We start from the raw sequence: 22,940 nt of genomic DNA, 5'->3' as shown, positions 1-22,940 counted from the left end.
TGATTACAAAGGAACAACGGTATTACAAGCAATATTAGCATAGTTATCACTATAGTTCAGAGTCAGCTCCCTTTCTTTTTCTCCACGTTCTCCATGAGTCTCTTCCTATACTTGAGCATCTTCTCCAAGTGTTTTTCTTTCAGACGTTTAAACAGCCAACAACCCCGTCTTATATACAGTTAGTTGTCGATATCGACATTGGCCAAAAGTTTATGTTAACACCTATTTTATTCGGATGACAGCAAAGCGAGAAACGCACGGTCAACACACCATGCTTTCTGTCTGACGCTTCCGCACAGCGCAAATGTACATATTAACTGTATCCATGACAACATGAAAACCTTGCAGTTCACAGAGACGGCAGCACTGCAACAGTGAGCAAGACTGAGCAAAATTCTCATATGAAATAGCAAAATATTTGATGTCCTATGTTCTACGTGCTAACTTTTAGTTTTATTAATTTTGTTCCGTTTTTTAAAACAAATGTGGCTAGGCTACTATTGTATTATGACCACTAGCCTGTGTAATATGCCTCTTCAAATCAGAGGGAAAATGTGAAGACCACTGAAGAAATGGATTCACTTGAAGCCCAAAGGAAATACCTAGTGACCTGCTCGGAGTCCCTTATATTGAGCCATGGGCAGGGACCAGGTTTGGACCTAGTGGAGAAAGAGACTGACCCTCAACAGGTTGTTATGGTCAATCTGAGCTGCTTACTGCTGAAAAACCTGGATAATGTGGGAAGCTGCAGGTCACTAAGAGTATGCATCTTGGCAGACAATTTTATATCCACGATAGATGCTCTCATCACATGTGTGCATATAGTGAAGTTGGATCTTAAAGGAAATCAGGTACCTTTTACTTAATTAAGGCCTTACCTTTACATAACCAGGAAATCCCAATGATATCAAAAGATCTCTTTCTGAGGGAGACCTAGATATGACTCAATTCACTTGATTTGAGTGGTATATCTTGTTCCTTTGCTATACCTGATTGATACTGTCAGTATCTGATTGTAGTACAACCATTTATATTCTGTATCATACTAAACATGGTTAATACTGTATCTTGCTCTCTTTTTTTGGAATTTTGCAGATGCCTTGCATTCAGAATATGAAATGTGAGCATGATGTAGTCTAGCTCTGGTCTGGGGTGTTACTGCTACTCATTAATAGAGGAATGGGCAGTAAAGCCCTGGACCAGAGCTAGATAAATGTATTCCATCTGTCTTTCAGATAACCCAACTCCCCGGCGTAGTGTTCTGGGACAGCCTGAGACGACTCCAGCTGCTCCATCTCCATGACAACAACATTGGGACTAGAAAGAACATTGAGGGGTTGTCAGGCTGTCCTAACCTCACAGCATTGACCCTCTACGACACACCGCTCAGCCTAAAGGGAAACTACAGACACTGCATCATCAACAGCATCTGGTCACTGAAGGCTCTGGATAACTTTGTGGTCTCTGACGAGGAGATCATTGAAAACTGGATCCTCCCTCTGCATTTCAAAACCCTCTGTCATCATTTTTACTTGAACCTCTATCCAGCAGCTAAGATGGTTTGTAGGCCTTCTTGTGCTCCTTGATGTCATTTTAAATGTGTTTCCCATGTTATATCCATGGTGTATCCTCCATAATTTTTCCATAAACATTTATATTGTCTCATCCAGGGGCCTTATCAGAGTGAAATGAGAGCAATCCATAAGATTATATCAGAGGTCAATAGGATCCAGTCCGTTTATTCTCCAACCTTGATCATCCAACGATGGATCAGGGGACATCTGACCAGAAAAAGGCTTGGGTAAATCATTTACTGTTGCCATACTGTTCAATGAAAATTGACACAAGTATTCCATAAAAGGGGCAATCAGCAGTTGCTACATCAATATTTTGACTTATAAATTAATGATATGTACCCATTGATTCTTGAAGAATATAACTGTCGCACCCCAGCAGAACCCCAAATATGAGCTTGTTATACTCCAATGTTTTTAAACAAAGTAAATGTAAACAAACACTGTATAGCCTCAGAACATGGTTAGTTCTATAATTTTTAGATCATTGATGGTCAGTCCTTTGAGCGTAATTACATTTCTCCAGTCCCATCCCTCAGCTTTTTACCAAAACAGTGGCGCGGAGAACACTTATTGTTTCAACTTCTGATTATCCCTTTAAAGAATTGATTTATATAGGAAACCAAAGCCTCGTATAGGAGATAATTTTCATTGATCGCACACAATCACCTCTCTTTCCTTGTGTATTCTGTGTCATGGTGTTTCACTGAAATGTTATCTGTTTTTATTCTGTCAGACTTGTCCCTGCTGTGCCGAGCCGGGAGAGGTTCAGCATCAGAGTCCATCTGTCCCCCATTCCCTCTGTGGAGACAGACAGTCAACAGACGCAGGGAGAGACATGGGTCAAAGAGTGCACAGCTAAACAGCACCTGCAGGTTTGGACCCCCAATAATTTCCTTACACCCTGCAATGTAGCTCAGTGTCAACCGGCTCCGAGTGGGAATGCTGATCTAGGATCCGTTTTGCCTTTTAGATCATAATAAATAAGATTACATGGACGGGGGGACCTGATCGTAGATCAGTACTCCTACTTTAAGACACTTGATACTCCTAGAATGAAACACCCACTCAATCCAGTTTATATGGCCTCCATTATTCCACTTTAATTTACAGACATGGATGAAAAGGTATATGTATATGTATAAGTCATGTATAAGTTATATGAATACTGTCATTGTGAAACCATTTAAAAAATAAACAACTAGGCAAACATCTGATAATATTTGTAGAGTTTCTGTTTTAGTAAACAACATTTGTCATGATCTGAGAATGTTTTCCAGAGGCACGAGGAACAAGATGCGAAAATCAAGAGATTGTATGTCAATCTGAAGAAATTGGTGCAGGCTGGTAGCCCAGAGGTAAAAAGTTAACATGTTTTTCTGACAGCTATTTTCGTTTCCCCATGCGTTTTCCCATGCAATATATGTAATTACATGTGAACTATAGAAGTGGTTTTTTTCCCTGTTTGACAGGTTATACAAGAGGTGGTGACAAGCCAGGCGTCTTTAGAGGCCAAGAAACAGAAAGACATCAGTCCTCCGCATAACACCCTTCAGAACAGTAAGACCATGAGGTCCAACAGAGCCAAGCACAGTGAGGCGAAAAGAGGTAGGATTGCATCTCAAATGGCACACTATTCCCTATATAGTGCACTACTTTTGACCAAGGACTTATATAGGGGATAGGGTGTCATTTGGTATGCAGATGTAAGAGTAACATTAGACTCCAGCATGACCTTTCTAATCATCACAATAGTGTTGTTATTGGAGTACATTTATGATGATCTTGTCTGTCTCTGATCAGACTTCACTGCTGCAGAGGAGTTCTATGAAGAGAAGCTTGGGAAAATGTGTTTCCGCCTCATCGGCTTCAAGGCTCTGGTCCACCAGGTCGAGCCTGTCAGCAACATGCTCATCTCCCGGCAACAGGGGGGACGGGACATCCGCAGCGCCATCCGCCTGTTCCACACACAGCGTCCCGAGCCACCCAAGCGGCCCCAACCTCGACCACCCCTGATCAACGCAGAGAAGCGTCTGATGGGTCGCTGCCTTGGCTCCATCAGCCTAGCCCCCTTCCAGGTGATCCAGCGGGCCTATCGGATGAGGGAGCAGGCCGAGGCCCTGCAGAGAAGGGCCAAGCAGGTGGCCCATTCCCAGGCTCGGAGGGAGGGCGCCCAGGGCCAGCGCCACGGCCTCCTGGAGGCCCGTAGGGAGGTAGTGCTCCAGGTGAGAGAGAAGGAGCAGGAGGAGGTGGAGGGGGCCCTGGCCCTGCTGAGAGCTAGCCGGGACAGGGAGGTGCAGGAGGTCAGGCAGAGACACGCTGTGTTCCTGGAGGAGAAGAAGAGGCGTGCATCGGAACGGGCCATGGTTGTCGCCTTCAGCAGGCAGCATGCCTTCCTGTCCAAGACGGTCAACAGGCATGCTGTGCGGCAGAGGCAGAGTCACACCCAGCAGGAGAGGAGTGTCATGGTTGCCAGCAGCAGGCAGCAGTCCCGGATTCAGAGGGAACTCATAATGGGATGCATAGAGGACAGGTACTGTAGGGTCAGCAAGAGGATCACCTCTAAACTTACCTCAATCTTATCATTGTCATTCAGTATGATTTTAAAACCCTTTATAAAGCCTAAATACTGTAGCTGCTTCATGGGAAATGTATAATAATAATATATACATGTTATAACAGACCCTTTTTTATACCACCTACAGTGCATTCGGAAAGTATTCAGACCCCTTTACTTTTTACACATTTTGTTACGTTACTGCCTTATTCCAAAATGTATTAAATCATTTTTACCCTCATCAATCTACACACACTACCCCATAATGACCAAGCAAAAACAGGTTTAGAAATGTTTGCTAATTTCTGAAAAAAATACAACTGAAATATCACATTTACATGAGTAGTATTCAGACTCTTTACTCAGTACTTTGTTGAAGCACCTTTGGCAGTGATTACAGCCTTGAGTCTTCTTGAATATGACGCTACAAGCTTGGCACACCTGTATTTGGGGAGTTTCTCCCATTTTTCTCTGCAGATCCTCTCAAGCTCTGTCAGGTTGGATGGGAAGCATTGCTGCACAGCTATTTTCAGGTCTCTCCAGAGATGTTAGATCGGGTTCAAGTCCTGGCCACTCAAGGACATTGAGACTTGTCCCGAAGCCACTACTGCGTTGTCTTGGCTGTGTGCTTAGGGTCGTTGGAAGGTGAGCCTTCGCCCCAGTCTGAGGTCCTGAGTGCTCGGGAGCAGGTTTTCATCAAGGCTCTCTATGTACTTTGCTCTGTTCATCTTTGCCTCTATCCTGACTAGTCTCAGTCCCTGCCACTGAAAAACATCCCCACAGCATGATGCTGCCACTAACATGTTTCACCATAGGGATGGTGCCAGGTTTCCTCCAGATGTGACGCTTGGCATTCAGGCCAAAGAGCTCAATCTTGGTTTCATCAGACCAGGTTGTCATGTGCCTTTTACTGTGGAGTGGCTTCTATTTGGCCACTCTACCATAAAGGCCTGATTGGTGGAGTGCTGCAGAGATGGTTGTCCTTCTGGAAGGTTCTCTCATCTCCACAAAGGAACTCTAGAACTCTGTCAGAGTGACCATTGGGTTCTGGGTCACCTCCCTGACCAAGGCCCTCCTCCCCCGATTGCTCAGTATGGCTGGGCGGCCAGCTCTAGGAAGAGTCTTGGTGGTTCCAAACTTCTTCCATTTAAGAATGATGGAGGCCACTCGGAGCTCTACGGATAATTCATGCGACCTCATGGCTTGGTTTTTGCTCTGACATGCACTGTCAACTGTGGGATCTTATATAGACAGGTGTGTGCCTTTCCAAATCATGTCCAATCAATTGAATTTACCACAGGTGGACTCCAATCAAGTTGTAGAAACATCTCAAGGATGATCAGGATGTACCTGAGCTCAATTTCCAGTCTCATAGCAAAGGGTCTGAATACTTATGTAAATAAGTTTTTTTGTTTTTTGTTTTTTTGCCTAAAAACCTGTTTTAGCTTTGTCAATATTGGTATTGTGTGTAGATTGCTGAGGGAAAAAAATATTTAATACATTTTAGAATAGGGCTGTAAAGTAACAAAATGTGGAAAAAGTCAAGGGGTCTGAATACTTTCCCGAAGGCATTGTATTTAGCATGGCATGATTATTGATAATTGAGGCATCTATGAATGTGTTATAAATGGTTTATGAAGGCTTCATAAAGCCTTGGAAGTTATTTTAAAGTGGGACCATTCTCGTGTTTTCTGTTACGTATTACAGGCAACAGTCTCTAAAGGAGGAGGCCATTACATCCAGAGTGAACAGAGACACTTATCTGGCCACAAAGCACACCAACCAACTCCTCCGAGCCCAGGAGAGAGTGGCCAGTGTGAAGGCCAGCCATGCCAAGATGGAGGTCCTGCATCCTGTACCGGTCAACCAGACTGCCTGATCACCACCTCTGGTCCCCCTGTATCCCTCCACCATGCTTCACAAATGTTTAATGCTATAAACTGTTTTTGGGGGGGCTATTTGTTTATCTTTAATTCTGTTTATGAAACCACAAGGAGTAAGGAATGTGAGGATTCTGGGAAGATGAACAAGAGAGGTCAAACCAAGGTCTATAGTGTTTATTGTTTGAGTGAAATCACAGAAATTCATTCACCTCATGATGTCTACTCATGTTGAAATACTTGGCCATTGTCCACATCTGTTTCTTTTTTTTTTTAAAGCTAACCATTAGTCTCTCAAATCAAAATTACAGTTAATGTACATCTTGACTACAGATTTGAAAGGTTGATTACGAACATGATTCAATGAGGTAGGACATATCCTACCAGTATTTTAAAACAAGCTGCATGTAAATGCTCAGGCATGAACTAGTCTGCTTTTTTACCCACAGTTCAGTAGCTAGAGACAAGGCAGAACATGTACAAGCATGTCAGACTCAACTGAAGCATAACAAACCAATTTGCATGTCTCACATTCATAGGGCTACTAACTGTTTAAATGCCTCTAACATTTATTACAGAGCGTAGTATTGCACATTTTAAAAATATTAGGTCTAAATAGCCTGGTCCCAGATATGTTTGTGCTGTATAGCCAAGTCATTGCCATGGTCATTGTCATGCCAAACTGGGACCAGGCAGTCTAAAAGTTCTGGCAGTCTAAGAGTATTTAACTAGGCAAGTCAGTTAGGAAAAAAAATATTATTTACAATGTTGACCTACTCTAGCCAAACCCGGACGATGCTGGGCCAATCATGCGCCGCCCTATGGGACTCCCAATCACGGCTGGATGTGAAACATCCTGGATACGAACCAGGGACTGTAGTGATGCCTCTTGCACTGAGATGCAGTGTCTTAGACTGCTGCGCCACTCGGAAGCCTAACTGCAGCATAACAAACCAACTTGCATACTTCTCATGTGCATAGGGCTACTAACTGCCCAGATAAGACCTAACATTTAATACAGAGCCCAACTGCAATAAGTAAGTAACCTGTAGTGTATAAAATGTACACTGGAATATCACATCAAAGACAGTAACACCAGTAACAACAAAAAGTCCTTTGACTAATCCCACATTTAAGAAATGCATAACTTCTGATTTCCTTGGCAGTTGAGGTCGAGAGGGGGTATCCCAGAACTGTATCTCCTAAGGAGGAGAGGGGTGGATTTTTTAAATTTTACCTTTATTTAACTAAGCAAGTCAGTTAAGAACAAATTCTTATTTTCAATGACGACCTAGGAACAGTGGGTTAACTGCCTGTTCAGGAGCAGAACGACAGATTTGTACCTTGTCAGCTCGGGGATTTGAACTTGCAACCTTTCGGTTGCTGGTCTAACCACTAGGCTACCCTGCCGCCCCATGGGGTAGGAGGTGCTGGGCCAGCATGATGAAACCATTCGGTCACAGGTCAGAGGGGGGCAGGATGGCCAGGCTGTCTCTGTTCTCCTCCAGGTACTTGTTGCAGGAGTAGAAGGTGCCGTAGAAGCTGGAGGAAAGGCCTGCAATGTCGTTGGAGATGTAAGGGAGGACTCCTGGTGTGGCTTGGTTGTAGTAGGAGATCTGAGGTAAAACACAGGGACAATGTGGTCCAAAAAGAAAACAAAAAGCACATATTCTATAATATTTATGACTGAAAACATGTATAATGTAGAAGTACTAAACTCAGCAAAAAAAGAAACGTCCTGTCTGTCAACTGCGTTTATTTTCAGCAAACGTAACATGTGGAAATATTTGTATGAACATAACAAGATTCAACAACAGGCATAAACTGAACAAGTTCCACAGACATGACTAACAGAAATTGAATAATGTGTCCGTGAACAAAGGGGGGGGGGGGGGGAGATCAAAAGCAAAAGTATCACTGACAGTCCTGTCTTGCAGGAAATCATGCACAGAACGAGCAGTATGGCTGGTGGCATGTAATGCCGGACGGTCATGTCAGGATAAGCCTGCAGGAAGGGTAACATGAGGGAGGAGGATGTCTTCCCTGTAACGCACAGCATTGAGATTGCCTGCAATGACAACGAGCTCTGTCCGACGACGCTGTGACACATCGCCCCCAGATCATGATGGACCATCCACCTCCAAATCAATCCCGCTCCAGAGTACAGGCCTCGGTGTAACGCTCATTCCTTCGACGATAAACACTAATCCGACCATCAACCCTGGTGAGACAAAATCGTGACTCGTCAGAGAAGACCACTTTTTGCCAGTCCTGTCTGGTCCAGTGACGGTGGGTTGGTGCCTATAGGCAACGTTGTTTCCGGTGATGTCTAGTGAGGACCTGCCTTACAATAGGCCTACAACCCCTCAATCAAGCCTCTCTCAGCCGATTGCGGATTTTCTGAGCACTGATGGAGGGATTGTGCGTTCCTGGTGTAACTTTGGCAGTTGTTGTTGCCATCCTGTACCTGTTCCGGAGGTGTGATGTCCGGATGTACCGATACTGTGCAGGTGTTGTTACACGTGGTCTGCCACTGCGAGGACGATCAGCTGTCCATCCTGTCTCCCTGTAGCGCTGTCTTAGGCATCTCACAGTACGGACATGGAAATGTATTGCCCTGGCCACATCTGCAGTCCTCATGCCTCCTTGCAGCATGCCTAAGGCACGTTCACGCAGATGAGCAGGGACCCTGGGCATCTTTCTTTTGGTGTTTTTCAGAGTCAGTAGAAAGGCCTCTTGAGTGTCCTAAGTTTTATTAACAGTGACCTTAATTGCCTACCGTCTGTAAGCTGTTAGTGTCTTAACGACCGTTCCACAGGTGCATGTTTATTATTTGTTTATGGTTCATTGAACAAGCATGGGAAACAGTGTTTAAACCCTTTACAATGAAGATATGTGTTACTTGGATTTTTACTAATTATCTTTGAAAGACAGGGTCCTGAAAAAGGGATGTTTCTTTTTTTGCTGAGTTTATCATCTATCTAGATGTAATGTATATCAAAATATCAAATTTCTTTATTCTTGCTATGTAACTACTGTAGAAAAATATAAAAAGTACCATGTATGTAAAATGTATATGTAACAAAAGAAAGATGTAAAAACAACATTTATTTTTGTCCTCCGAAGAGGGTGGGTGGAAAGCTTGCACTTCTTTCTACACTCAGCTTACAGGATAAGGTGTATACACCGTGGGATGAAGAAAATCACTGAGCTAGCTGGTCCCAGATCTGTTTCTACTGTCTTACCAACTACGGTTGCTGTCATGTTTGACATGACAATGACCATAGAAGTCGCCTTTATAGCACAAACAGATTTTGGACCAGGCAAGCTTTTCGCTTAGCTAGCGAAGAGCCCCATTGCCCCACCTTGGTGACAGCATTGGACTCCTCCCAGATACTGAAGCCGGCACAGAGCACCTCCCCCCGGGTGTAGTCCTCAGTGGCAGGATGGGTCGGCAGGGTGACAGAGCGCAGGGCAATCAGGTACGGGTCCCTGAGGTGGACAGAAGAGGTGGATCGCACCGTTAGAGCGTGATAAAGATGTGGAATTGGGCAGGTTGATAGATACAGTACTGTGGGACACAACCAGACCCGGCCGGGTAAGTTATGGTGAAGTGAGAACATAAAAAGAATGCAGTGCCATTGGAAAGTAGGAAGGATTGTTGAGTCATTGGGGAACAATGACCAAGCAAAACATAAAGCATATTGGTGAAGTCAAGATGCTGATGGATGACAGACAGGCCGCGTTACCTGGAGTCACAGGGCTTCCTCCTAGAGGCCAGAAGGATGAAGTCCTGGCCCTTCCCCCCCTTACTGACACACGGAGTGGCCACGCGGTAGATAGTGTCATCCTCATCTGCCTGGATGATCACATCACATTTTCTACATAGGACGAAAGGGAAAAGGCACACAGTGAAATTGAGGATCCAAATGTAGATTGGATATCGGATATCAAAAGGATTATAGTAACTACTTTGTGAATGGTTGTGACCACTTGTGGCTGTGTTCCGACTAGCTGTGACTGTTGTGACTACGTCAGTTGTGAATGTGTTACCCACTGGTAATGCCTGTCCCACTCATGTCTCCTGCGCAGGTCTGAGAGCAGATGAAACGCTTGTTCAGCAGGGACAGTGACATGAGTCTCCACTTTAAAACACAGTATCTGGTTCTCCTCCAGCGTGTACAGACGGACCTGGGAACAGATCAGGAAAGAGGGGGGTTAATCCATGAATATAGGATCTTTACATGTTAAAGCAGAGCCTATTCCTTTACTAACACAGGCATGACATATTATTGACATCTAGTGGAATGTTATATGTGGCGAGCTCCTTTAAGACGGTTGACTTGTTGCACATTCCTTCCTCCCAGTCCCAACTTAATCAAATCAACATGTGGGCCGAATTCGGGGGGGTGCAACTATGACTGTGCATTAGAAAGTAATGATTTGATTAGACAGTGGGAGGAGGAGAGGGGACACATGCAATCCTTGAACATCATTCTAATTAATAATATCAATGGTGTTGAATCATATTCTTACCCTTTTCTACTTACAATACTAACCTTATTTTTCTCAGAGCTTAACATCCAGTTGCTTCGAGCAGCCATCATTTTCAGTGCAGACACATTGTTGTAGCTGAGATACATCTGGGGAAAATAAGGTTTGGATTCAGAATCGGTAGAATGATTGTTGTTTCAAAACAAGCACAGGCCAGTACACAGGAAGGCAGTAGAGTGTTAAATCTGTTATCAAACCCCAAAACACATTTAATCTAGGAGTAGTAGTAGTAAGTTGTGGTCCGTTTGTGTTTGTGTGTTACCTGGTTGCTGATGTCCCAGGGCACAGACAGAGGAACCTCCGTTTGCTTGCAGGAGATTATGTACTTTCTGTAAACAGACAGTGTATAGTAATGTCAAAACAGATGAAAATGTGTTGACTCAATGGTTTGGTTTACTGTTTACACACTAATTCAGGGGTATCACTCAATCAGCCCGATTTAATGTGGCCTGGCATGATGTCTTAGCAAAAAAATTATATACTGTATATAATTGATTTTTAAGGCAGGGGGCTCATCTACTGGAGGGGCAAAATGAGTTTGACACCCCCTGCACTAACTGATAGAAATGGGACTGTGATGATTTTCATCTCCTCACCTATCCAGACGGATCTTCTTCCTAGCAATAGCCTCCTGATAGCGTCTCTTCCCATCCTGACAATTAAATAAACAAGTGAAATGGGCTTTCACAGTTCTGCAACAACATTGGATGAGCAGACGCATGTATCTCTTAACATTACAAATTCAACAACCATATGGCATTTCTCAATATAGACCTCCATAAACACACACACACACACACTCTCTTGCATGCAGTCTCTCTCTCACACACACTCCACAGGTCCAACAGCCTGTTCTTCTGAGGTCATCTGCAGAACTCACCACAGGTTCGGGTCGTATTCGGGGTAATGTACGTGGCTTCCTGTCCTTGTCCAGCACCTCAAAGGTCATGAAGGCGCTGTTGATGTGCCGCAACGCACCCGCACCCTGGTAGGCCTCTGCACATACACCCACCTCCATACTGGAACACCCACACACAAGCACAAATAGGTTGTATAGACTAATATCCTACAAACATAAAAGGTTGCCATACCCGTTTCCCATTCATTGGTTTGTTGCCAGTAAATATCCCTCAAAGCTGAAATTGAGTTCATTCAGTTCATTGGGGCTCACCGTAGCAACAACAAAAAATCTTACGTTTTTCAACAGAAACGAAAACAGGCGGTTGTTATTGGACAGTGGTTGAGAACAAGCGGTTCTAATTTTCTTCAGTTTGGTGCCTAATGAATAAGACTTGTGTTTCACCTGTGTTTGAAGGCATTGTTAACAATGGCCTTTAGCACCAGCCGGTCACCGATGTGAGACGGGCCCCGGAAGTGGAACATGTCTATGGTCCTCAGAGTGGGGTGAGCGTTACACAGACGACTACAAAGTAAGAGTGAGATGAGCGAGAGAGAGAATGAAGGAAAGAGAGCATATTAGACTAATAGTATTATCAAATTTCTTCGCCAGAAGAAAAAGTCAACCTGGTTTAGATCTACTCATTCTACTAAATACACTGAATAAAAATATAAAATGCATCATGGAACAATTTCAAAGATTTGACATAAGGAAATCATTCAATTGAAACCTATGGATTTCACATGACTGGGCAGGGGTGCACCCATGGGTGGGAGCCAGGCCCAGCCAATCAGAATGAGTTTCCCCAAAAAGAGCTTTATTACAGACAGAAATATTCCTCAGCAACGCTCTCCCAAAACTTGATACATCAGTGGCATTGTGTTGTGCGACAAAACTGCACATTTTAAAGTGTTTTATTGTCCCAAGCACAAGGTGCACCTGTGTAATGATCAAGCTGTTTAATCAGCTTCTTGATATGCCACACCTGGCAGGTGGATGGATTATTTTGGCAAAGGAGTAATGCTCATTAACTGGGATGTAAACAAATATTTGTGGACAAAATGTAAAAGAAATAAGCTTTTTGTGCTTAAGGAACATTTCTGGGATCTTTCATTTCAGCTCATGAAACATGTGACCAACACTTTACATGTTGTGTATATATTTTTGTTCAGTGTATATTAAAAGACCCAGAGCAGTCAAAATGTGATTTTTCTGTGTTATATAGATTTCCACACTATGAGGTTGGAATAATACCGTTCAAATTATGATAATGCCCTTTTAGAGTAAGAGCTTTTAGTCTGCCTAGTGACATCAGCAGGCGGTTAACTAGTTAATAGACAAATAAGAAAGAGAGGTCCAACCCTCTCTACCCATAACAGCTAGTTTTTAGTTTTCCCCTCCCCACTCATAGTCCAAGCAAAATTCTTGCTTGAGAAATTGATATTTTTGTTTCTTTTTGACAATTTGAATTGAAAAACAATCACAGTAAGGTACTTAATTGTTACCCAGAAATGACGTCTGCATGGGGCCTTTAATATATACTAACTATCTCCATATTCTGTCACAGTAAGAAACCTCATTATCTCTATGAGAAGGACAGGCTACAGACCAGACACTCACCATGCTGCGATGGTGGCCACGTTCTCCATCCAGGCCATGATCTGACCCCCGAAGGTGCTGACCTGGTGGTTGGCATGGGGAGGCAGCACCAGCTCCACGCTCTCCACCCGGGTTCGCTCTGCTGACACCGCACCCTGGTATTCCTGACACTCTCCTGTTGACACGCACACAGACACATACTGGACTGTAATGCTGCTCTACACCAGGCTGGGCACGGGTGTGACTGCCACTGATATCATTTCATATTAGAGATAAGTGGGACTTGGACATCTGTGGTATCCTGTGACATGTAAAGGTTATAAATAGGGCCTTATCAGCTATAACTAGGACCTTATCAGCTATAACTACATTTACGTCAACTTTTCGGTTACTGGCCCAACACGCTTAACCCCCTGCCGCCCTGAGGCCTTACGGTGCAGTCGGAAAATATTTAGACCCCTCGACTTTTTCCATATTTTGTTACGTTACAGCCTTATTCTAATATAGATGAATTATTTTTACCCCTCATCAATCTACACACAATACCCCATAATGACGACGCAAAAGCAAAAACATTTAGAAAATGTTGCAAAAAATAAAATAAAAACTGAAATACCACATTTACATAAGTATTCAGACCCTTTACTCAGTACTTTGTTGAAGCACATTTGGCAGCAATTACAGCTTCTAGTCTTCTTGGGTATGACGCTGCAAGTGTGGCACACCTGTATTTGGGGAGTTTCTCCCATTCTTCTCTGCAGATCCTCTCAAGCTCTCAGGTTGGATGGGGAGCGTCGCTGCACAGCTATTTTCAGGTCTCTCCAGAGATGTTCGATCAGGTTCAAGGCAGGGCTCTGGCTGGGCCACTCAAGGTCATTCAGAGACTTGTCTTGAAGCCACTCCTGTGTTGTCTTGGCTGTGTGCTTAGGGTCGTTGTCCTGATGGAAGGTGAACCTTCGCCCCAGTCTGAGGTCCTGAGTGCTCTGGAGCAGGTTTTCATCAAGGATCTCTGTACTTTTCTCTGTTCATTTTTCCCTCGATCATGACTAGTCTCCCAGTCTCTGCCGCTGAAAAACATCCCCACAGCATGATGCTGCCACCACCATGCTTCACCATAGGGATGGTGCCAGGCTTATTCCAGGCGTGATGCTTGGCATTCAGGCCAAAGAGCTCAATCTTTAGGTGCCTTTTGGCAAACTCCAAGCGAGCTGTCATGTGCCTTTTACTGAAGAGTGGCTTCCGTCTGGCAACTCTACCATAAAGGCCTGATTGGTGGAGTCATGCAGATATAGTTGTCCTTCTGGAAGGTTCTCCCATCGCCACATAGTAACTCTGTCAAAGTGACCATTGGGTTCTTGGTCACCTCCCTGACCAAGGCCAATTCTCCCCCGATTGCTCAGTTTGGCAGGGCAGCCAGCTCTGGGAAGAGTCTTAGTGGTTCCAAACTTCTTCCATTTAAGAACGATGGAAGCTACTGTGTTCTTGGGGTCCTTCAATGCCGCAGAAATATATTGGTACCCTTCCCCAGATCTGTGCCTCGAAACAATCCTGTCTCTGTGCTCTACGGACAATTCCTTCAACCTCATGGCTTTCTTTTTACTCCGACATGCACTGTCAACTGTGGGACCTTATATAGACTGGTGTGTGCTTTTCTAAATCATGTCTAATCAAATGAATTTACCACAGGTGGACTCCAATCAAGTTGTAGAAACATCAAGGATGATCAATGGAAACAGGATGCACGTGAACTCAATTTTGATTGTCATAGCAAAGGGGAACAAAATTAATGTCATCCATTTTAGAATAAGGCTGTAACGTAACAAAATGTGAAAAAAGGGAAGGGGTCTGAATACTTCCCGAATCCACTGTATGTGGGCCTTATAAGCTCTAACTAGAGCCTTAAAGGAAGCCTTATCATAAGAAACAGAATGAATAAAAAGGGTGTCTCCATTCAAGTCAATGATGGCATAATAGGTGGACTGGCATCCACTTGGAGTGTACCCATGCCAGGAAGTAAAAGTAGGGAAGTGTACCCTCCAATCTGTGCTTTGATTTGTTGAGTCAACTCAACTGACATTACAAAAAAATACATTCCATTGCATGAGCCACATCAGTTAGCATCATTTTAATGAACATTCTACATTACTATGGCAATCCACCATCAGTTGATAGAATATTCCAAAATACCATGGAAATTATTGCATCACAATACCAGGCAACCATTGCGATGAGTTTACCAGTCAATAGTCAGGGTTAGAGCTTCAAAGGCCGTTCTATTCATTCCATTTCTATGGTCCTTATAAACTGTAACTAGGGCCTTGTAGGGTCCTTATACCACGTGTTCAACTCATTCCACGGAGGGCGGAGTGTCTGCTGGTTTTCACTTCACCCTTGTACTCGATTGATAAATTAAGGTCACTAATTAGTAAGGAACTCCCCACACCAGGTTCTCTAGGTCTTAGTTTAAAGGAAAAAACAAAAACCTGCAGACACTCTGCCCTCTATGGAAAGTTTCTGCAACCCCTGCCATATAAGCTATAATTAGGGCCTTAAAGAAGCCTCATAAGCTGTAACTAGAGGATTCCCTGGTCAGGTCACATGGTCAGGAAAGACTCGGTGCCATAGTACCAAAGTCTTGACAGTATAATACCAAATCAAATCAAATTTTATTTGTCACATACACATGGTTAGCAGATGTTAATGCGAGTGTAGCGAAATGCTAGTTGAGTTGAGCTGTGTGTTGAGCTGTGTGTTGAGCTGTGTGTTGACAGTATACTACCTAGTTGAGCTGTGTTGACAGTATAATACCTAGTTGAGCTGTGTGTTGACAGTATACTACCTTGCTGAGCTGAGTTGTGTGCTGACAGAATAATACCTAGTTGAGCTGTGTGTTGACAGTATACAACCTAGTTGACCTGTGTTGAAAGTATACAACCTAGTTGAGCTGTGTGTTGACAGTATACTACCTAGCTGAGCTGTGTGTTGAGCTGTGTGTTGACAGTATACAACCTAGTTGAGCTGTGTGTTGACAGTATAGTACCTAGCTGAGCTGTGTGTTGACAGTGTAATACCTAGTTGAGCTGTGTGTTGACAGTATAATACCTAGCAGAGCTGTGTGTTGACAGTATAATACCTAGCAGAGCTGTGTGTTGACAGTATAATACCTAGCAGAGCTGTGTGTTGACAGTATAATACCTAGCAGAGCTGTGTTGACAGTATAATACCTAGCAGAGCTGTGTTGACAGTATTATACCTATCTGAGTTGTGTGTTGACAGTATAATACCTATCTGAGTTGTGTGTTGACAGTGTACTACCTATCTTGAGTTGTGTGTTGACAGTGTACTACCTAGTTGAGCTGTGTGTTGACAGTATAATACCTAGTTGAGCTGTGTTGCTGCTCAGTAGGTCTGTGATGATCTCAGCATGAGTCAGTCTCATCCTCCTCCTCTCTGCCGCGATGCTGTACTCCATCTGCTCTGTCTGCGTCCGCGGAATCACCTGCTTCAGCTGCACCTGCACGTGCACACACACACACCCCAACACTGTGTGTGTGTCCACCTATTGAAGCATGACATATTGATGTGGTTGATACGTCCAACACTGTCAAACCAAGATAGGTGCCCCCTCACTCTTCAGCCCTCACCTTCCCCTCCTCGGTACGTCGAGCCACAAAGGTGGCAAAGGCATTGCACACGTTCCACTGGCAGCTACTGAACAGGTCCTCACAGCTTACCGTGATGCCCACCTGCGGATAGGGCCCACATGGCATCATATTATGACACCAGGCAGAGTGCCAGACATATTGTTACATACATATATTAGTAAGGTCTCGTCACAAATGGTGCCCTCTATTCCCTAAGTGTACATTTTTATCATTGAACATAGGTTACCATTTGGTGAATTAAAACGGGACTAGATTCTACAGTAAAGAACACCGGTTGGAAACAGGGATCCTCTATTATGGAACAGCATTGTGTATAATTTCTCTCCCCAACATACATTATTAATGATTTCAAAACAAAAGTTCAATAGATTCAATATTTACTACACAAAGATCAAAGATGGTGTCCCCACAAACCTCCATGCTGGATGTGAAGGCTCTGTTCACTTTTGCCTTGATGTTAACAACCTGTCCGACTCTGCGTAAAAAATAAACAAACATTTCTATGATCAACATTGGACAGTGGTTACAGTGTGAACAGAAGAACACCAGCCCCTCCTTTATGTGGCTAAGCTAAAGTCTATAATTCACTGTAAATATACTTAAAAGGTATGTTTCAGGAAGTGAAATACTTACCCTATAGTGTGCTCAAAGTGGATGTCGTCAACAGAGGCAGTAATACAGGGAGACCCAGCATGTCTTTCAGCTGTGACAACATAGAGGTCCACAAACATCATATGTACAGTACATACGTGCCTTCTTGGCTGACAGGACTCCATAGCTGTTGATCTCAAGCTACGTCTCGGAGGGCTGCAGTCAGAGTCTGCGTCCCAAATTACACCTTATTTCCAAAAAGTGTACTATTTTGTGCCAGAGCCCCAGGTTGGGACTTGAGAGGGACCACTTTTTCTTTAGAGGTCATACTATGAGGTTAAGGTCATAGCTCACCAGACAGGCAGGCTGTGGAGTCCATCCACTTGAGCAGCTGTCCTACGCTGAGCTCTCCACAGTGGTTGGCGTGGCAGGGCATCACGATCTGGCTCATCTTGACCTCTGTGGGGTTCCTGTACACCTCGCCACTCTCCAAGATGAAGAGGGGATCCTCCATGGGGTCTCTGTCGCCCTTCTCACACGACATGACTCTGGACTGTACAGCGGGACACAGGGGAAAAGTAGAAGTTAAAGTTTATTACAGTACTTGAAAGGGATAGTCTCATTCTAGTGTGTCATGCATGGTGTTATAACAATTTATAGTGTTATAACCATTTATTGTACACTGTTTCACCTCGTTAAAAAAGGTGCTGCTATGTTGGTTTTAGAATACAAACAATAAAGAATATTGTAGTTATTCAAGCTCTTTGAATAAATTATTATATTAGCTCATTATACCAAGGTCTTAGTGGCACCCTATTTATAACATTCGAGGAAATCTTAATCTAGTTACAAGGAAAAATTATTCAGAACAAAACAGATTATTCCACAGTCTGAGCTAAGCCTACTTGGCTCCAGAAGGACTATAGGTGAACAAGAGGCAATTCCCACCCTAACTGCTTTGTTTATACAATGGGTCTCATGGAAATACCAAAATAACTTATACAACGGAGTAATCACGTCTCAATTAAACTAAACATGTTGTTCCTCTTTTTTTGCAATTTTCTCCTGTTTGTGCCTTCAAATAATACTTCGCTCAACAAGCACACTCATTTTGGACCAGAGCCACTGCCCCAACAAAATAGTTTTTGTGCTTCGCATAAGAAGGTGCTTTACTTGGGAAAAAATCTGTAGCTCAGTTTGTCATCTGACAGATTGCTTAAAAACATGTTTTTCCCTCGAAGAACACTATGTAATGCTGTATAATAATACCCTTAGTGAATTGGATAGGAAACTCGAAAGACTCGCTGACTGTAGACCACGCATCTGGTTGAAAATAAATCAACTTCAAAGAATAGACTACAGTGTATTCTTCTATTACGGCTAAAATAGAACGTTGCAGTTAGTCTATTTGTATTATCAACTGTCTGTTCCAGCTCACTGTTCAAATGAAATGGTCACCTGTCTCGTGCTCACCGGACATGCGACTTAGTGGAGCAGTAGCAGTGACGTCCAATAGACTGGTTTACTGTACAAACGGGATTCGTCCAGTTATTCGGTTATTATCTCACACTCATGAGACTACTAGGCTATACGCGTGGTGGAATGAGTCACTCACTGATGGAATATATTGACAGAGTAAAACGTGACAGAGTAAAAACAATGACTAGGCAATCGCTCTTTAAACGTTTTACATAATTTCCCAAGACAATAAAATAGACTTACCCAAAGGGAACTTTTCAGCAGACGGTCAGGTCACATTTGCATGAATGAATAAGCAAAACAAAACTTTTCAGTCTCGTGTAAATAAATCTGCACACCACCCACTCTCTGCCAATTCCTTCATTCTTCGGACACAACTGTGTGGCATGCATGCAATGATGTATATAAACCCTGGAAGACTGATTCCACCGCGCAGACATCTTGGTACTCCTCCTGGGTTCTCAAAACGATTTTGGAAGCTATAGAAATGCATTTATTAACGTCTAGTTTCGTTTTTGACACGTTTATTATATTACATTCACCTTAATGCATACTTTTAAATATATTATGTGAGCTAAACATACAAATAAATAAAAAAATTCAGAGTACTGTTACTGTCCCCACCACAAAAAAAACAACCAATAAATACATGTGATTTTGTCCTTGAAACATTTAATTGAAATACTGTAGAATTCCATGAATTCCGATGAGCACTCCTAATAGAGAGTGCCAATATGGCCGCCTGGCGGCTTCATAGACTCTCAACGGCCAATACATAGCGCCAGCAATCAAGGGTTTATATACATCACTGGTGGCATGACGCCACTAAACAGAGCAGACACACCTCCTGTTGCTGGAGGTGGGGTACCAATTTAAATGACACTTTTTAAGGTGGAACTTTAATGTGGAAATGGTCCATTAACAGTTTTAAATATTTAAAGCTGAGATCTGCATGAATGAGCGCCACTGGGGTATTTGTTATCGTTTTAAAACTGGGCAGAGGAGCATCATGCAGTATTGTAAAAACGTTCATAGTAGGATAAATACTCTGCTGTTCTATTGGGCTTGCAATGATGTGCAAGCCCAATAATTGGTTAATTTCCCATTAGATTAATGTAAATATTCACTTTTGAATTATGAATCATTTTCAGAGATCCATTTGAGATATAACAACAAACATGGTAATGCGCTCCCAAGTGGTGCAGTGGTCTAGGACACTGCAACTCAGTACACGAGGTGTCACTGCGGTACCTGGTTTGAATCCAGGCTGCATCCCATCTGGCTGTGATTGGGAGTCCCATAGGGCAGTGCACAATTGGTCCAAACCTGTAGCCAGGGTAGGCGTCACTGTAAATAAGAATTTGTTCTTAACCGACTTGCCTGGTTAAATAAAACTTTTTGTTAGAAAAAAATGATTCACATTTCTAATGTGAATATTTACATTCATCTAATGAGAAATAAACCAAAAATTCATTGGGGAAATAAAGTACAGTACACGACCCAGTGCCCCTGCCGATGACATAGGTGCAGACCTCTGTCCAAGGGAGGTAACACTATTCCTCTCATAAAGTGTTCCACATACACAACCTAATGTGAACAGGGAAGTCTTAGCGATTATCCAATGACCATGTCGGCATAAGCTGTGCCATAAAGGTTCAGATCTATTGACTGAGATGGCATATATTACTATGCCCCCCCCCCCCCCCCCATTCTGAAATTGAATTTCTGTCCCCCCAAGTTTTATCATTGGAATATGATACAAAACAAGGCAACAGTGTGCTTTAGAACCATGCGTACATTTCTGAGCGGTCAGGTAGGCTGTTTGGAGTGTTTATCCGACTGGATAAAAATAATAATAATTATGTCCCCCCCCCACTTCTAAAACTAAAGTTACGTCCCTGTATAGCCTATACCACAAGGTCCCCTGAAAGATAACTGCAGTGGTTCCCAAACTTTTTATAGTCCTGTACCCATTCAAACATTCAACCTACAGCTGGGCACCCCCTCTAGCACCAAGGTCAGCGCACTGTTGTTTTTTTGCCATCAATGTAAGCCTGCCACACACACACACTATACGATACATTTATTAAACATAAGAATGAGTGTGAGTTTGTCACAACCCGGCTCGTGGGAAGTGACAAAGAGCTCTTATAGGATCAGGGCACAAATAATAATCAATAAGGAAGACATCCTCTTTTGCAAACCAATAATTTTGCTCTTTATTTAGCCATCTTACATATAATACCTTATTTGTTCATCAAAAATGGTGAATAACTCAAAACAGGTTAATGAGAAGGGTATGCTTGAAAGGATGCTCATACCTCTGCAATGTGCACAAAAAAACATACAATGATGGAAAGACCTGTGTGTTGCCCTTGTTAATGCAGACAGAGAAGAGCTCCAACTTCTTAATCATAGCCTCAATTTTGTCCCTCACATTGAATATAGTTGCGGAGAGTCCCTGTAATCCTAGATTCAGATCATGCAGGTGAGAAAAAACATCACCCAGACAGGCCAGTCTTGTGAGAAACTCATCATCATGCAAGCGGTCAGATAAGTGAAAATTATGGTCAGTAAAGAAAACTTTAAGCTTGTCTCTCAATTTAAAAAAATGTGTCAATACTTTGCCCCTTGATGACCAGCGCACTTCTGCATGTTGTAAAAGCGTTACATGGTCGCTGCCCTTATCATTACATAATGCAGAAAATACTTGAGTCTTCAGGGGCCTTGCTTTAACAAAGTTAACAATTTTCACTGTAGTTTCCAAAACATCTTTCAAGCTGTCCGGCATTCTCTTGGCAGCAAGAGCCTCTCGGTGGATGCTGCAGTTTACCCAAATGTCATCGGGAGCAACTGCTTGCACGCACGTTACCACTCCACTATGTCTCCCTGTCATGGCTTTAGCGCCATCAGTACAGATACCAACACATCTTGACCAGCAAAGTCCATTTGATGTCACAAAGTTGTCCAGTACTTTAAAAATACAATCTCATGTTGTCCTGGTTTGCAAAAGAGGATGTCTTCCTTAATTGACCGCCCATAAACGTAACAGACCTATACCAGGATCTGTGCCGGGCCCGCCACGTCTGTTGACTCATCCAGCTGTAACGCATATAATTCACTAGTTTGTATGCGAAGCAGTAATTGTTTCAAAACATCTCCTGCCATGTCACTGATGCGTCGTGAAACAGTGTTGATTGAGGAATGCTTTGTCTGTATAGTTTTTGTCCTTTTCCCCCAGCATTGTCCCAGCCATATCTGCGGCAGCAGGAAGAAATAAGTCCTCCACAATAGAGTGAGAATGAGGCTTGCCTGTCCTAGCCACTCAGTAGCTCACCATATAAGACACTTCTAGACCCTTCTTATTAATGGTATCTCTTGCTTTTATACTGTCTTACTACTCAAAAGTCATCTTTATTTTCGCTGAAAATGCTCCCGTGGCTTATTTTCCAAGTGGTCATGTTTCGTTTCTAAATGTCTGTGCAAGAGTGAAGGTTTCCCACGACAGAGAAACGGTTTGTGATTGGATGTTAATTATTTGACTAGGCCACCTGTATTTGACATTGTGTTGTTATTTCGCTTAACACTAGATGGTTTATGTCTTGTTTTGCACATATGAATATTACAGTTTAATGTTATCTTGGGCGACAAAAAACACCCAAATGTATAGTCCCGTTGGAAAATATAAATGTACTGTTTGAAAATGTGAAGAATGATTTTGTTATAAAAATAAAAAAAACGTGAATCACATTTTAATTTGGCGTAACCCCGTACCAAAGTTTGCCTATAGTGAATTTAAGGTTACAGGTTGAGAGCCAAGATAGTTTTTTTTACATAATATTTACAGAACGAGTGCCAGCCAGCTCTCACAATTTACCCCAATAAGTTAAGATTAGTTCATAACCAAGTTGGAAGGTGGTAATCACCAGTTGTGAAGTTGTAATTAGTTGTAATTACCAGTTGGATGCATTCACGTGCTGCAACAACCATAAGATAAAAGTACAGCTATCATGCTTTTAAACAAATGATAGTGTTCAAAAAAACATTAATTTAGTTATTTTTATAAAGAAGGTTTGCTGTTGCATTTAACTGCTGAAAATGTTATCAAGGTAATTTCCTTAGTAGGTGATGACAGAGTTCAGG

The 22,940-nt window shown here is 42.9% G+C and overlaps 2 protein-coding genes across 3 annotated transcripts; one reads left to right on the top strand and one right to left on the bottom strand.

The window, feature by feature from the left end:
- Positions 1 to 318: 318 nt before the first annotated feature.
- Positions 319 to 6,423, top strand: lrriq3 (leucine-rich repeats and IQ motif containing 3). The gene is made up of 8 exons (XM_021622307.3): positions 319 to 851; positions 1,236 to 1,559; positions 1,671 to 1,801; positions 2,311 to 2,449; positions 2,855 to 2,932; positions 3,047 to 3,182; positions 3,378 to 4,107; positions 5,839 to 6,423. Exons 1-8 carry the CDS (start codon positions 573 to 575, stop codon positions 6,008 to 6,010), a joined length of 1,989 nt encoding a protein of 662 aa, XP_021477982.2. The 5' UTR covers positions 319 to 572; the 3' UTR covers positions 6,011 to 6,423.
- acot11b (acyl-CoA thioesterase 11b) lies at positions 6,174 to 19,218 on the bottom strand. Of its 2 annotated transcripts, none has more exons than XM_021622393.3 (16): positions 19,041 to 19,218; positions 17,673 to 17,871; positions 17,361 to 17,430; positions 17,142 to 17,202; positions 16,707 to 16,808; positions 16,441 to 16,576; positions 13,084 to 13,237; positions 11,869 to 11,988; positions 11,446 to 11,584; positions 11,162 to 11,217; positions 10,828 to 10,894; positions 10,571 to 10,654; positions 10,069 to 10,202; positions 9,761 to 9,892; positions 9,377 to 9,503; positions 6,174 to 7,627 (listed from the first exon to the last, which is right to left on the bottom strand). In XM_021622393.3, the coding sequence occupies exons 2-16, from the start codon at positions 17,860 to 17,862 to the stop codon at positions 7,469 to 7,471; spliced, it is 1,731 nt and encodes a 576-aa protein (XP_021478068.2). In that variant the 5' UTR covers positions 17,863 to 17,871; positions 19,041 to 19,218; the 3' UTR covers positions 6,174 to 7,468. The 2 variants fall into 2 exon arrangements, with proteins under 2 accessions (XP_021478068.2, XP_021478057.2); XM_021622382.3 differs by having other exon boundaries at positions 16,441 to 16,621; positions 19,041 to 19,201.
- Positions 19,219 to 22,940: the final 3,722 nt, after the last annotated feature.

This window comes from Oncorhynchus mykiss, chromosome 1 (genome assembly GCF_057628025.1).
Source record: "Oncorhynchus mykiss isolate SJ-2025 chromosome 1, ASM5762802v1, whole genome shotgun sequence".
Taxonomy (NCBI): Eukaryota; Metazoa; Chordata; class Actinopteri; order Salmoniformes; family Salmonidae; genus Oncorhynchus; species Oncorhynchus mykiss.
Note: the sequence above shows the minus strand (reverse complement) of the source record. Positions and strands in the feature narration are given on the sequence as shown.